This window comes from Molossus molossus, unplaced genomic scaffold, assembly GCF_014108415.1.
Source record: "Molossus molossus isolate mMolMol1 unplaced genomic scaffold, mMolMol1.p scaffold_m16_p_14, whole genome shotgun sequence".
NCBI lineage: Eukaryota > Metazoa > Chordata > Mammalia > Chiroptera > Molossidae > Molossus > Molossus molossus.
This window is the reverse complement of record NW_023425349.1, coordinates 35299323-35313307: the sequence shown is the minus strand read 5'-3', so window position 1 is coordinate 35313307 and position 13985 is coordinate 35299323. Positions and strand designations below refer to the sequence as shown.

Genomic DNA, 13985 nt, shown 5'->3' with positions numbered 1-13985 from the left:
TAAACTCAAAACTCACATTTAACTTTACCTGAGTTAATTTGCTTTGCCGAAAGGGAGTATGGGTGTGCTCCTGATCCAATGCTCGAATACATTCCTTCAGCTGCAAACAAGAAGCACATCAAATATCATATGCAATGAGAGAGTAACAAATTAGATTTTTCTTACATTCAAAAGAAAGTCAATCCTTCAAAAAAAAGTCAAATGCCCTGGTACTTTCCTGTTCAACAAGAAAAATCAAGCTAGACTGGAAAACATCATGCTAGCAGTGCCTAGGTAAGGGCCCCCCAACTTAAAAGCTGTGACTAGCATTGATAGTGTAGAACAGACAAACCCATGGACCTTCCCACAGGTCGCAAGTTTAAGCTTATATAGTGGCAGTTCTGGTTTGCAAGGTGCCTTTCTCTCTTCTTCTCACACTCTTCCCAACTACAGAAGCACTGAAAATAGAGACAATATCTATAATACTCCCCCTACTCCCCCAATCACATGTGCACACCTATAATTGTAGACTCAAGTGTACATTAAGATATAAATTGTCTGAATGGGGCAGGAGAAATTCTAGAGTCAGAACTGGGAAGGAACTGAGAATCACCTAGGACTACCTCCTTATTTTAAAAAATCAGGGATTTTGGTCCAAAGGTAAGACCATGTCACTTGCTTCTGGGCATAGTCCATCAAAGAAATGTTCACTGGACATCACTAGTGTCAGCAGAGACTTGGATACGCAGATCTCCAGGGGCAACAGGTAGGGTAGGGATGGGAGGACCAAGATGAGGGAGGAGAAATCTATTTCTGAGTCATGCATCTAGGCTAAAAAGCAGTAAATGAAAGGGGCGGGTGGAGAGAATGGAAGGAATCCTTTGGAAGTGCCAGTACTGGGAATTCACCAAGAACTGGTAAGTTGCTTTGAGAGTTTGCTGTGGCTGTTCTTGTCTGCAACCATAGATGCCTGCAGCTAATCCCTCTCTATCTAAGAAGCTGCAGGGTATAAGAAGGTATGAAAATTTTTCAATTTTCTCTTTTACTGCAAATCAATCCAATATCCCCAAACTTTAGCACTGGGTCTGATTCTCCAGAATGGACAAACAGGTAACCAAACCATGCCCGAGTTCTACCTGCCCCTTATATACTTAAGTCTAAGTGTGCCCACCAATCTCTATGAGGCCTTGAGAAATGGAAAGTAGATTTTACTAAACACTAAGAATATCCAAGGAAAATACACAGGAAAGAAATAAGGAGTATGTTTGTGTACCTCAAAGAGTCCAAGATTTTGTTCCCAGATTCTAGATGGCTTATTCCCAGACCCCTTTACATGCTATTGCCCATGTGAGATAGACACAGTCAAGCCCCAAAGGGTTGTATGAGTTCATAGGTACTCCTTCCCAGGTTTCATAGTTGACTCCTGGACCATAGTTTTAAATCTAAGAATCACAGATTTCTAGCTAGAGGCTCTGGACCCTTGGCCAATTTACTTAACCCATCTGAGCCTCAGAATCCTGAACTATAAAGTTGGCATAAGAGAACTTGCTTAACTTACTTCACAGAGTTGTTGTGAAGACTAAACTGACTAGCATATAGTAAGTGCTTAACATATATTGGTTCTGGGGTTCCTTGGAGAAATGGTTGACTTCAGCATCAGGACTGGGAAAGTACAAGATGAGAGTGTGACATTTTGTAGTGCCAAAGGGCAAGAAGATGCTCAAACAATGACGGAGCATGTCAAAAGGATACAGGAGCCAATTCAATAGAGTTCTCAATAGCCAAATCTGGGACAATTTTAGCAACAAAATAAATGATAAAAATGGATTATAATCTAGCAATAAAAGAAATATTTACTGCTATAAATAAATAATCTAATAAATAAATACACTGAAGAGAAAGAACAGCTCTTTCTTACAGCAATTCCAACTAATGAATGTAGAAAGAATAACAGGAATATATATCCCATCAGATAAACACCACAGTAAAATTTGCAGTTAAGAATCATGAATGGATGCTAAAATTAGGCAGCAAAAGTGTGATGTAAACAGGATATTTGCATAGTTCCAATGTATCTCCCCATAAAACACTTATTAATTACAAAGGGAAAATAGTACTCTTACAGTGGAAAAACCTAGCACAAACCGCCTTCACTAGGTTATCAAGGTTAACATCACCAGTAATAAGACATTGACTTCACGTACTGTGTAATATGATACACTAAGGATACAATTTCAGTGGTATTCTTGCAAAACATTAATTACCTCAATCTAATCATGAGAAAACATCAAACATTCTGCAAAGTAACTGGCCAGCATTCTACAAAGTTAAGGTCACGAATGACAAAAACTGAGGAACCTACAGAGACATGACAACTAAATGTGATACATATAGGAAGGATTCTGGACCTGAAAAAGAACATTAGTGAGTTCATTGGTGAAATTCAAACAAGGTCTGTAGTTAGTTAATAGTATTACACTAATGTTAATTTCCTGATTTAGGATCATTTTACTATGTTATGTAAAATGCTAACATTAGGGAAGCTGGGTGAAGAATGCTATGTATTTATTTTTGCAACTTTATCTGTAAATCTGAAATTATTCAAACATTTAAAAAAAGATGCTGATTCTTTCTCTCACCTCTCTTAGCCTCCCAATTTATCCCTTATGAGGTCTAGAAATAATGTATCTAGCTAGAAACTTCAGTTTTGATCAAAAGTACTTAAATAATGGGGCACAGGCAGCATTATTACAGCTGTAATAAGTAACAAGAAAGATCTCTATGGAGTGAGTTCTAGGATACTGTTAAATGAAAAAAGCAAAGTGCAACAGTATTTATAGTACACTATATTTCTTCCCTTCCCCCAAGACAAAAGGTGACACTATGTCTAAGTAGAAAAATGATTATTGAAAAGGAGGAAAGTAAGAGTTGAGGGGACGGTGGACACTAGACTTCTCTGAATGAAGCTTGTTTTACAATTTTTACTTTAACTGAATACGAAACTGATAAGCTTAAACACACAAAGAAGAATTTTTCCAAGAGACTTCCCAACACAATATTCTGACTATATATCCCTAAGTGGGATACAACCTAAGGATAAAAAGGAAACTGCAAAGAAATCTTAATCTGGATTCAGTAATCATAATATGAGTAATCATAATAGCATTATTTTGAAATACATACATATTGAAGTAGAGCAAATACATTAATGTTTTAGGATTTAAGAATACTAGCATAGCCCTGGCCGGTTTGGCTCAGCGATTAGAGCGTCGGCCTACGGTCCAGAGAGACCCGGGTTTGGTTCTTGTAAGGGCACGTACCTTGGTTGCAGTTTGTCCCTGGCCCTGGTTGGTCATGTGGGTGGCAGCCACTCAATGTGTCCCTTTCCACTCAATGTGTCCCTTTCGCATCGATGTTTCTTTCTCTCTCTCTCTCTCTCTCTCTCTCTCTCTCTCTCTCTCACCCCCACTCTATCTGAAAAAAAAGTAGAAAAATGTCCTCGGGTGAGGATTAAAAAAAAAAAAAGAATACTAGCATAAGAGAAAAGGGAGAGAAATACAAATTCAAAACATTGAGCAAAAACCCTATAATCTTTTTTTTATTGCTACTTATCCTTGCTGTAGCCTTTTTTTTTTTTTAAATTAAATTTTTTTTTTCATTGCAGTTTACATTTAGTATTATTTTGTATTAGTTTCAGGTGTATAGAGTAGCAGTCAATTATATACTTTACAAAGTGTTCCCCTTTATATTTCCAGTATCCACTGGCACCATACATAGTTATTATAGTATTACTGACTCTATTCCCCATGCTGTACTTTATATTCCTGTGAATATTTTGTAACTACCAATTTGTACTTCTTAATCCCTTCCCCCGTTTTCTTCTTCTAAAAATGTGTTTTTATTGATTTTTTTTAGAGAGAGAGAAAGGGAGAGAGAGAACCATTGATGTGAGAGAGAAACATCAATCAACTGCCTCCTGCACATCCCCCACTGGGGATTGAGCCCACAACCTGAGCATGTGCCCTAACTGGGAATCAAACTGGGACCTCTCAGTCCATGATCCCTTCCCCCTTTTCACCCAGTCCTCCCCTCTTGCAACCATCAGTCTGTTTTCTCTATTATGAGTCTGTTTCGATTTTCTTTATATTGTTCTTCAGACTTTATATATAAGTGAAATCATATGGTATTTGTCTTTTTCTGACTTGTTTCGCTTAGCATAATATCTTCTAGGTCCATCCATGCTGTCACAAATGGTAAAATTTCATTCTTTTTTTAATGACCGAGTAATATTCCATTGTATATATGTACCACAACTGTTTTTTCATCCTCACCTGAGGATATTTTTCTACTTTATCTTCAGATAGAGAGGGAGGGAGGGAGGGAGGGAGGGAGGGAGGGAGGGAGGGAGGGAGGGAGGGAGAAAAATATTGATGTGAGAGTGACACATCGACTGGTTGCCTCCTGCATGACCCCAACCAGTGCCGGGGATGAACTGCAACTACAGTACATACCCTTGACTAGAATTGAACCTGCAACTCTGGTCCATGGGCCAACAGTCTAACCACTGAGCAAAACCAGCCAGGGCCCACCGCTTTTTTTTTTTAATGTTGCCGAAGCATATGTATCGACATGGCAAGATATTTACAATATATAGGTAGTAGGGGGAAAGCAAGTTACAAACAGTATTTATAGTATGATCCTGTATTAGTTTTTTAACTGTTTCAAAATTTCAAAGCATATAACCCATTACTTTTGTACACTGGGACACTCTCTTCAATGGTTCCACAAAGACGTTCAGGAATCACTTTTATGTCATTTGAGGCAGCAGCTTCTTTCCTAGTTTTCATGTTCTGTGTTGATAAAGCCACAGTGCTGAGTCTACTTTTTTTTTTTAATCCTCTCTGAGGATACTTTTTTCCCCCCATTTATCTTCAGATAGATTGGGAGAGAGACTGGGTCTACTTTTTTATCCACTCATCTATTGATGGGCACTTGGGTTGCTTCCATATCTTAGCTATTGTAAATAATGCTGTAATGAACATAGGGGTGCATATATTCTTTCAAATTAGTGTTTTGGGAAAAACCCTATAATCCTTGATATATATTTTCTCTTTCAAAAAGATAATCTATTTCCTAGCTATGTCCATCAAAAATATCTAGAAGCAAGGACTAACCTAGTGGTAGTAAGCACTCCTAGCACCCTTAAATGGTCTCTAAATATCAATTCCCTCTAAAACCAAGGCTTAATGAATAAATGGCTGATTCAAACCTGGAGAAGGAAATGAGCTTAGAACAGAAAGCCAAGAAACTATAATGGACTAGTAGGGTTGGGTCAAAGAGACACAGGAACATACTTGAAAAGACTCCCACTAGCCAAAATATGCAATTTAAGCAGTAAAAAGAATAATGATTACAACGAGTTTATATTAATAAAAATTTTTTTTAAAAAGTAAACAAACTCATTGGTCCATGTTTAGGTTACCAGACACCAACTCATTCTGAAAACTGGTTAGTAAAGGCAAAGAATCAAGCATTTATCTTTTTTTTTTTTTTTTTTTATCCTCATCCGAGGACATTTTGCCATTTTTGGTACAGACAGAGTGGGAGGGAGAGAGAGAGGGAAACATCGATGTGAAAGGGACACATCGAGTGGCTGCCACCCGCACGACCAACCAGGGCCGGGGACAAACTACAACCGAGGTACATGCCCTTAGCGGGAAACGAACCCGGGTCTCTCCGGACCGCAGGCGGACGCTCTAACCGCTGAGCCAAACCGGCCAGGGCTCAAGCATTTATCTTACTCCACTGTATGAACTACATATATTTCAGGATAATCATATCATTGATAAAAAATTCTTTCCGGCCAACAAATACAGAAAGAATACTAGAATTAGAATATCACCATTTTGGAAACCCTAATGAAACAATGGGTATAAGAGATGCTCATCAGTGGCTCTAAAACCATTAGGTGAAAAAGGCTGATGGGAAACTTTATAATGAAGGAATTAAGCTGACAACACTTGAATGTTTCTTAATTCTTAAAATCACAAAAAGAAATAAACAGACATTCTGTACCTCCTGATGTGTTCCTACAGGAAGTCTATGAATGACCTATGAATTATTCTTGCCAAAAAAAAGAAACTGAGCCCTAGCCGGTTTGGCTCAGAGGTTGGAGCGTTGGCCTGCGGACCAGAGAGTCCTGGGTTCGGTTTCCGCTAGGGGCACATACCAAAAAAAAGAAGAAAAGAAACTGAATCTGATCAATCCTGTAGATCAGCACTTTCCCAACAGAAACATATGAGCTACAAATACAAGCCATATATGTTAGTTTAAATTTCTAATATCCACATTAATATATATTAATAACATTAAATACACAATCTTAATTATGTTTTATTTAATCCAACACATCCAAAAATATTATTTCAGCATGTAATCAAAATGAAAATATAGAGATACTTTACATGCTTCAAAATCCAGTGTGTATTTTACACTTAGAATATATTTCAATTCAGATGTGACACGTTTCAAATGCTCAAGAGACACATGTAGCTTAGTGGCTACCATACTGAACAGCACAAATATAGATCTTAACAACTTTACAGAAAATATGGATATATTATCATGTTACACATCAACATGGGGATGCAGTCAGCCTAATCCAGACTGTGGGAAACCTTATAGGATAGAGACCCAGTTTTCCTAAACAAATACACTGATAATGAAAGAAGAAAAAGAGAGAGAGAGAGAGAAGAACCGATATGGAATAAAAGAAACCAAAGGATTTTCTTTGCATCTTTTTTTGAACAAACCAACTATATGGGACAACTGGAGAAACTATAATACTTAATGGATAATAAGTAACATTAAATAATTATTTCTTTAGGTATGATAATGGTATAATGATATTAAAAATAAGAGTACTTATCTTATAATGAAGTATTTGTGGAATAAATAACATGATGACAGGACTTGCTTTAAAATAATCCAACTATGCCCAGCCGATATGGCTCAGTGGTTGAGCATCGACCCATGCACCAATAGGTCACTGGTTCGATTCCTGGTCAAGGCACATGCCCATGTTGTGAGCCCAGTCCCCAGTGGGGGATATGCAGGAGGCAGCCATCTGATGTTCTCTCACTGATGTTTCTAGCTCTCTCACCCTATCCCTTACTCTGTCTCTAAAATCAATAAAGAAAACAAAATTAAAATAAATTAATTAATTAAATAAAATAATCCAACTAGTCTGGCTGGTATGGCTCAGTGGTTGAGCATTGACCCATGCACTGAGCGGTCACTGGTTCAATTCCTGGTCAGGGCACATGGACTCAATCCCCAGTGCGGGGTGTGCAGGAGGCAGCTGATTGATGTTTCGCTCTCATTGATGTTTCTATATCTCTCTTCCTCTCCCTTCCTCTCTAAAAATCAATAAAAACATATTAAAAAGAAATAAAATAATCCAACTAGGCCCCTGGCCAGTGTCGCTCAGTAGTTAGAAAATTTGCCTGAGCACCGAGGGGTCTCAGGTTTGATTCCCAGTCAAGGGCACGTACCATGGTCGGGGTCTGTGTGGGAGGCAACCAATCGATGTGTCTCTATCACATCAATGTTTCTCTCTTCCTCTCCTCTCTCTCTCTTCCCTACTCCCCTCCTCCATTCCATTCTCTCTAAAAATCAATGGAAAAAATATCCCTGGGTGAAGATTAACAACAACAAAAAATCCAACTAGGGAAAGACAAGTGTTGGTTAGATTTTTCACATTTTGAAGCTGGGTGACAAGTATTTGGGCAATCATTAGACCATTTGTTCTAGTTTTATATGTTTGAAAAATTAATACAATTTAAAACCTTGATGAGAGGGAGAAAGCTTACCTAAGTTAACCATTCAGTAATTTCAGAAATACCTCTCTATTCCTAATTGTCAGGGATGGACCAGAGGGAGAGAAGACAGGGAGAGAAGGGAAGAGTGACCTAGAATTGCTGAGAATCTGATTGGGCAGCCTCCATCTCCATCCCTAGAATTCACTGCCAGATAAGAGCATGGTCTTGCTCTGTTGATTCCATCCCAACCTCACCCACTCTGGCTGCATGTAAAGAGGGGAAAAAAACTCTCCAGAAAGAATTTTAGATTAAAGCTTTCAAATAACTTACAGCCAGAAGACTCTGGTTAATTTCTGCACCTTCCATCTTTGTCTGTCTATCTGAGTCTCTGGCATCTGCTGCTCTTTCACTGCCAGCCAAGTCAATGAATGAGATCCTAGAGAAAAGACACAGCAGGGATGACTTCTTTGGGGTTTTGGTTTATTTTTATATCAGTCAACAGTTTTTGACAGTTGGAAGAAATTAACACTGCCCATACTAAGGGAAAAAGATATTACTGTCAGCTTTTTGCAAGATTCTGATCTGTCTGCTGCTGTTGGCACTATTCACCAAGCCGCTTCCATTGGTTTTAATCATTTGTGAGAAAGTATGACTGAAATTAATAAAACATTACTTCCACAAGTTAAATGACCACAATGTAAATCACTAAGTCTTAGATAATTAAATAGAAACTTTAGTGTGCTACTTCCCAGCCAAAACAAAAAAAGAAGAAAGAAAGGGGGAAAAAAAAGTTTCATTATTCAGGGGTAAGATAAGCCCATCCATCAGTGTGGCAGAGTTTGCTACGATAGTACCAGAGAAGCAATGAATGTACCCAATTGTTTTATGGCTTCTTTCAAGAAGGATGGATTAATTTTCCTTTTTTTAATTATCTTCTCTTTTTGGCCTGTAAGCTCTCTGAGATACATTTTCTGCTATTCCTCTGCTGATAACTGTGTTTCACGTTAGAAGCAATCAATGTTCCTTTTAATAACTTAGGGTTGGTCAACAATAGGCCATTACTTCATGGTTAATCAACTCATGTCACTTTAGTACAATGATTTATTTCAGGGCTAACAACTCTACTCTGTATCCCTGAAATAAAGAACTCCATGGCGGCAGGGTGTCCTGTTGTTGATAACACATATTTCAAAGTCACATTAGGGAAAGGCAGACAATGCAATTCCCTGAATATTTCCAGCTCACCTGCCAAATGTCCTCTTGGCTGAATCTTTAATCTGAATTTGGATGATAGCATGGGAGCGGGAGGAGTCTGCATTAACTCCAGTGGCACCAGTGCTGCGCTCCTTGCTGCCCTTCAGAATCACCTGAAAAATAAAATCCATAGGGTGACTTCCCCAAGGAGTAAACAAAGCGCTCTGACTCCCAAGAATGGCTCAATGTGATAGAGACCAGACATGTAACTTTGTCAGTACACTGTAGTTTTTCCCCTTCATGTTGAAAGCTGCCCAAACATTAAATCATACAGAGTAAGTATGAAACACGAATGAAAACAACATGGAATACTAATCTTGGGGAAGAACATTCAATAGCTCAAAAGCTCATTTACCTCTTGATCTCATATATTTTTTAATATCTTTGATAGATTTTGCCTGACAAAAATCCCTGGGGCATAACTTTATTCCAGAGCAAGGTCCTATAATACCCAACTATTTTAGTAACTGAAGCCAAGGACAGAAATGTGCATCACAGAATGACTGATCACATCCACCTGTTCCACCAGGATGTAGTCATAAGGGGGTCAGGCCTGATGTGTGGGAACAGGGAAGTGGTGAATTATTGCAACTGCCACGAGCTCATGATTTTCCTTGAGACCAGTGTCCCTCCAAACAGGAATAAAGACTAACCTGAGTCCCTCTGGTCACAAGGAATAGGGGAGAGGAGATAAAGCCTAAGGATTGGCCTGTAGCCACTGAAAACACAGCCATATATGAACATGCTGTCCTGATTTTGGATGGTGGAAGGAGTATTAATTTCTGAGAATCGAAAAGGTGAAACACTTTAAATATACTATTTGATAGAATACTCACAACAGTCTAATGCGATATATGATTATTATGCCTAGTTTACAGTTGAGGAATAAACTCAAAGGCTGATTTCCTCACAACCAGCTACTGTGTGGCAGAACCAAATTCCACATCCAGTATGTATGTCTCCAAAGCCCATATGGTTTCTACTACACTATAGGGCACTGATGATAAATTTACTTATATTAAATTAAGGGTAAGAAAGGTCTATCTCACTTTCTGTCTCTCTCTCTTTTTAAAGAATAATTTACTGATTTTTAGAGAGAAAAAAAGGGAGAGGGGGAGAGAGAGAGAAACATTGATGTGAGAGTGTAACACTGACTGGCCTCCTACACACCCCCTACTGGGAATCCAGTCCGAAACTCGGGCATGTGCCCTGACCAGGAATCAAACTGGCAATCTTTTGGTGCAGGGGACTACACCCAATTGAGCCACACTGGCCAGGGTTCATTTTTTCTCACTTTCATAATTTTAATTTATATCATATTGAACATAGCTAAAGTTTCCAAATTAAGAGTCCAAAAGTTGCCCTGGCCAGTTTGGCTCAGCGGTTAGAGCACTGGCCTGCAGTTTGGAGAGACCCAGGTTCGGTTCCTGCTAAGGACATGTACCTCAGTTGCAGTTTGTCCCCGGCCCTGGTTGGGTCGTATGGGTGGCAACTACTCGATGTGTCCCTTTCACATAGATGTTTCTCTCTCTCTCTCCCTCCCACTCTATCTGAACAAAATATCAAAAATAAATAAATTAAAAAAAAGAGTCCAAAAGTTGACAGTCAAACTTCCACAATAGGCCACAAAATATCTTTTTTAAAAATCCTTACCCTACGATATTTTTCCATTCATTTTCAAATAGAGTGGGAGGGAGAAAGAGAGAGAAACATCGACATGAGAGAGACACATCAACTTGTTGCCTCACACGACCCAGACCAGGGCAGGGGACCGAACTGCAACCGAGGTACATGCTCTTGACAGGAATCAAACCTTTTTACTCTTTGGTCCACAGGCCGATGCTCTAACAGCCAAACCAAACCAGCCAGGGTGTAGGCCACAAAATATCTTAACAAGCAGGGACTTGTGCATTTTTAAAAATGTAACTAACTAGCCCTGGCCTTTTGGCTCAGCGGTTGGAGCGCTGGACCATGAACTGAAGGGTCGCAGGTTCTATTCCCAGTCGGGCACATACCTGGGTTGCAGGTGTGATCCCCAGCCCCAGTGGGGGTCGTGTGGGAGGCAACTAATTGATGTGTCTCTCTCATCGATGTTTCTCTCTCTCTCTCTCTTCTCCCTTCCACTCTATCTAAAGAGCAATGGAAAAATATCCTTGGGTGAGGATTAAAAAAAATTTTTTTTAACTAATAATAAGCTCCTTCATGGTCTGAGCAAGTTATGTTTCTAAAGATGAACTGTATATGAGACTTAGAATTATATTTTAGAATGAAATTTAGAATCATACTGCGAATGTACTAATTTTGTAAATTGATTGCTAAAAGTTTAAAGGGATTACCTGATAAATCCTTCTGTGATGAAAGGAACCTGTTAATTTATAAAACTATATTATCAACTGTACGCATAGCATGTTGCTGCTAATCAGAAATCAGAAAAGTTAGAGCAGTAATCCCTAACACTGAGTGGGACAAATGCCAAAAAAAAAAGTACTGATTATCTCAACTCAGATGCTGGCTAGTTCACTTAACGTCATATCTGTGACTGAACCATCCAGTTTAAATGCACTTCCTCATCCTAGCCTCTCTCTATCACCCTGACTTCATGCTTACATACACTGTAACAATACAATGATGATGGATCATCTTAGATTTGTATTGTTCTTTTTATCAAATTTTATTTTTTCCATTAGAAAACTAAGATATGCTTCCTGTGGAAAACTTGAAAAATACAGAAAAAGGATAAAGAAGAAAATATATAACTCCCATAATCCCAGAGTTAACAAGATTCTGGTGCATTTCCTCCTAGAGTTTCAGAGTTCTCACAGTTTTGTTTTGTCTTTTACAAACCCCATGAAGAGACAAGAGAGATCTTTTAAATCTCCACATTTGTGTAAGCAATATGCTTGATGAATCATAGTGAACTGACTTATGCAAGGTCACACTGGTAGAATAGTCAGGCTAGGGATAGAAGCCAGGTGTTCTCTGCCACATGTTAGTAATGATACTTCTGCTGGGACCTAGTAAGAGCTCTGAGAGGCATCAAGGCTATACTAGATCAGGAATTGTGGATACTGACAGGAAGCTGAAAGGATGGCCTTGTGGTGAAATTCACCCCCAGAGGAGTCAAGAAAGACTGACTTCTGGGGTTCTATTATAGAGTTTTGCACTTGGCTTTTCACTGTACCTTGTTTACCATGATGTACTAGGTATCCGTGAGTGTGTCTTAGAAAACCTAACATGTTGTAGAGGCAACCTTTTCCTGACTAAATGCCTTTTAGGGAAGGCATAAAGGAATTTCTGGTCCTTAATCCAGTTTCCTCACCTTTAGTAGCAGCAGCCTGAAATTACTATGACTCTCTTTTTTTTTTTATCCTCACCTGAGGACATTTTTTCCCATTTTTTGTTCAGATAGAGTGGGAGGAAGAAAGAGGAAGAGCGAGCGAGAGAGAGAGAGAGAGAGAGAGAGAGAGAAACATTGACGTGAAAGGGACACATCGAGTGGCTGCCACCCGCACGACCAACCAGGGCCGGGGACAAACTGCAACCGAGGTACATGCCCTTAGCGGGAACTGAACCCGGGTCTCTCTGGACCGCAGGCCGAGCTCTAACCGCTGAGCCAAACCGGCCAGGGTATTACTATGACTTTCAGAAACTGTGGAATAAAGCAGCTGAGCTCTGAAGAGTAAAAAATGAGGCAGTTTGTGAAAATCATCAGATGAACTTTTGTAAATGACATACAACTCAAGTGTACCAGTTAAGAGACTGAAATTATAAATCAGATGATCTAGGTTCACATACCAGCTCTGGCATGTGAACTTTTGCAGTGTGTGAATACTTGCAAGTCACTTAATTTTTTAGGATCACAGTTGAGTGAATATATATATACATATATATTCTATTTTGTTTTTAATTGAGTTTTTTAGAGAGAGAGGAGGAGAGAGAGAGAGAGAGAAACATCAATGTGAGAGAAAAATATCTATTGGCTGCCTCCTGTATGCCCCCTACTGGGGACTGAGCCTGCAACCTGGGCACGTGCCTTGACTGGGAATCGAACTGGGACCTCTCAGTCCATGGGATGATGCTCACTCAATCCACTGAGCCACACCAGTCAGGCTAGGGTCTCAGTTTCTTAGCTATAAAATGGTAATCTCATAGGTTACTTATGAGAATTAAAAAGATAATACATGTAAAGCACTTAGTTGCATAATTGGCACAGTGTTCAATAAATATTAATTTTAAAAAAGACACCAAAGAACTAACATCTCCATGTAAACTTCCAAAACTTAAACTATTTTTCACAAATGTAAATCAATCAGTTTCATGAGGAAATAGCGTTTTACAGATCAACATCAGATTCCATGGGTTCCCCAGTACAAGAAAGAAAAAAAAGAAAAAGAAAAGAAAGAAGGAAGGAAGGAAAGGAGGAAGTGAGGGAGGGAGAAAGAGAATAGAGAGAAAAAAAGACAATTTATTTGGAGGATATAAAAATCTATGAGTAGAGCCCTGGCCAGTGGTTAGAGCATTAGCGCATAGATCGAAGGGTCATGGGTTCGATTCTGGTCAAGGGCATATATGTATTTGGGTTGTGGGTTCAATCCCTGGCCCTGGTTGGGGTTGTGTGGGAGGCAACCAGTTGGATGTGTCTTTCTCACATCAATGTTTCTCTCTCTCCCCTCCCTTCCACTCTCCCTAAAATCAATGGAAAAATATCCTCAGGTGAGGATTAACAATAACAACAAAGTCTAGGAGTTGAGTAAAATTAATGCGATCATCTTAAAAATCATTAGGCCCCCTTTTCCTCTCACTACTGCCCCCCTTCTCAAATTCCTTCTTTCATAACTCAAGTCTATTGGGCATGTTTCTAAATCTAGGTCCTTTAGACAAAACATGTTATGTGAGTAGTGAAATGGAAAACAGCTACAATAAAAAGTAGAG

At 39.1% G+C, this 13985-nt stretch overlaps 1 protein-coding gene across 1 annotated transcript in view; it reads right to left on the bottom strand.

Moving 5' to 3' along the window:
• KIF24 (kinesin family member 24) overlaps positions 1-13985 on the bottom strand; it is a 54828-nt gene that overhangs the window by 10256 nt on the left and 30587 nt on the right. The window contains exons 6-8 of the mRNA XM_036260294.1: positions 9045-9166; positions 8130-8235; positions 29-100 (exon numbers count right to left, since the gene is read on the bottom strand). Of these exons, the coding sequence (XP_036116187.1) occupies positions 29-100; positions 8130-8235; positions 9045-9166 (300 nt within the window). The remainder of the gene's footprint in view (positions 1-28; positions 101-8129; positions 8236-9044; positions 9167-13985) is intronic.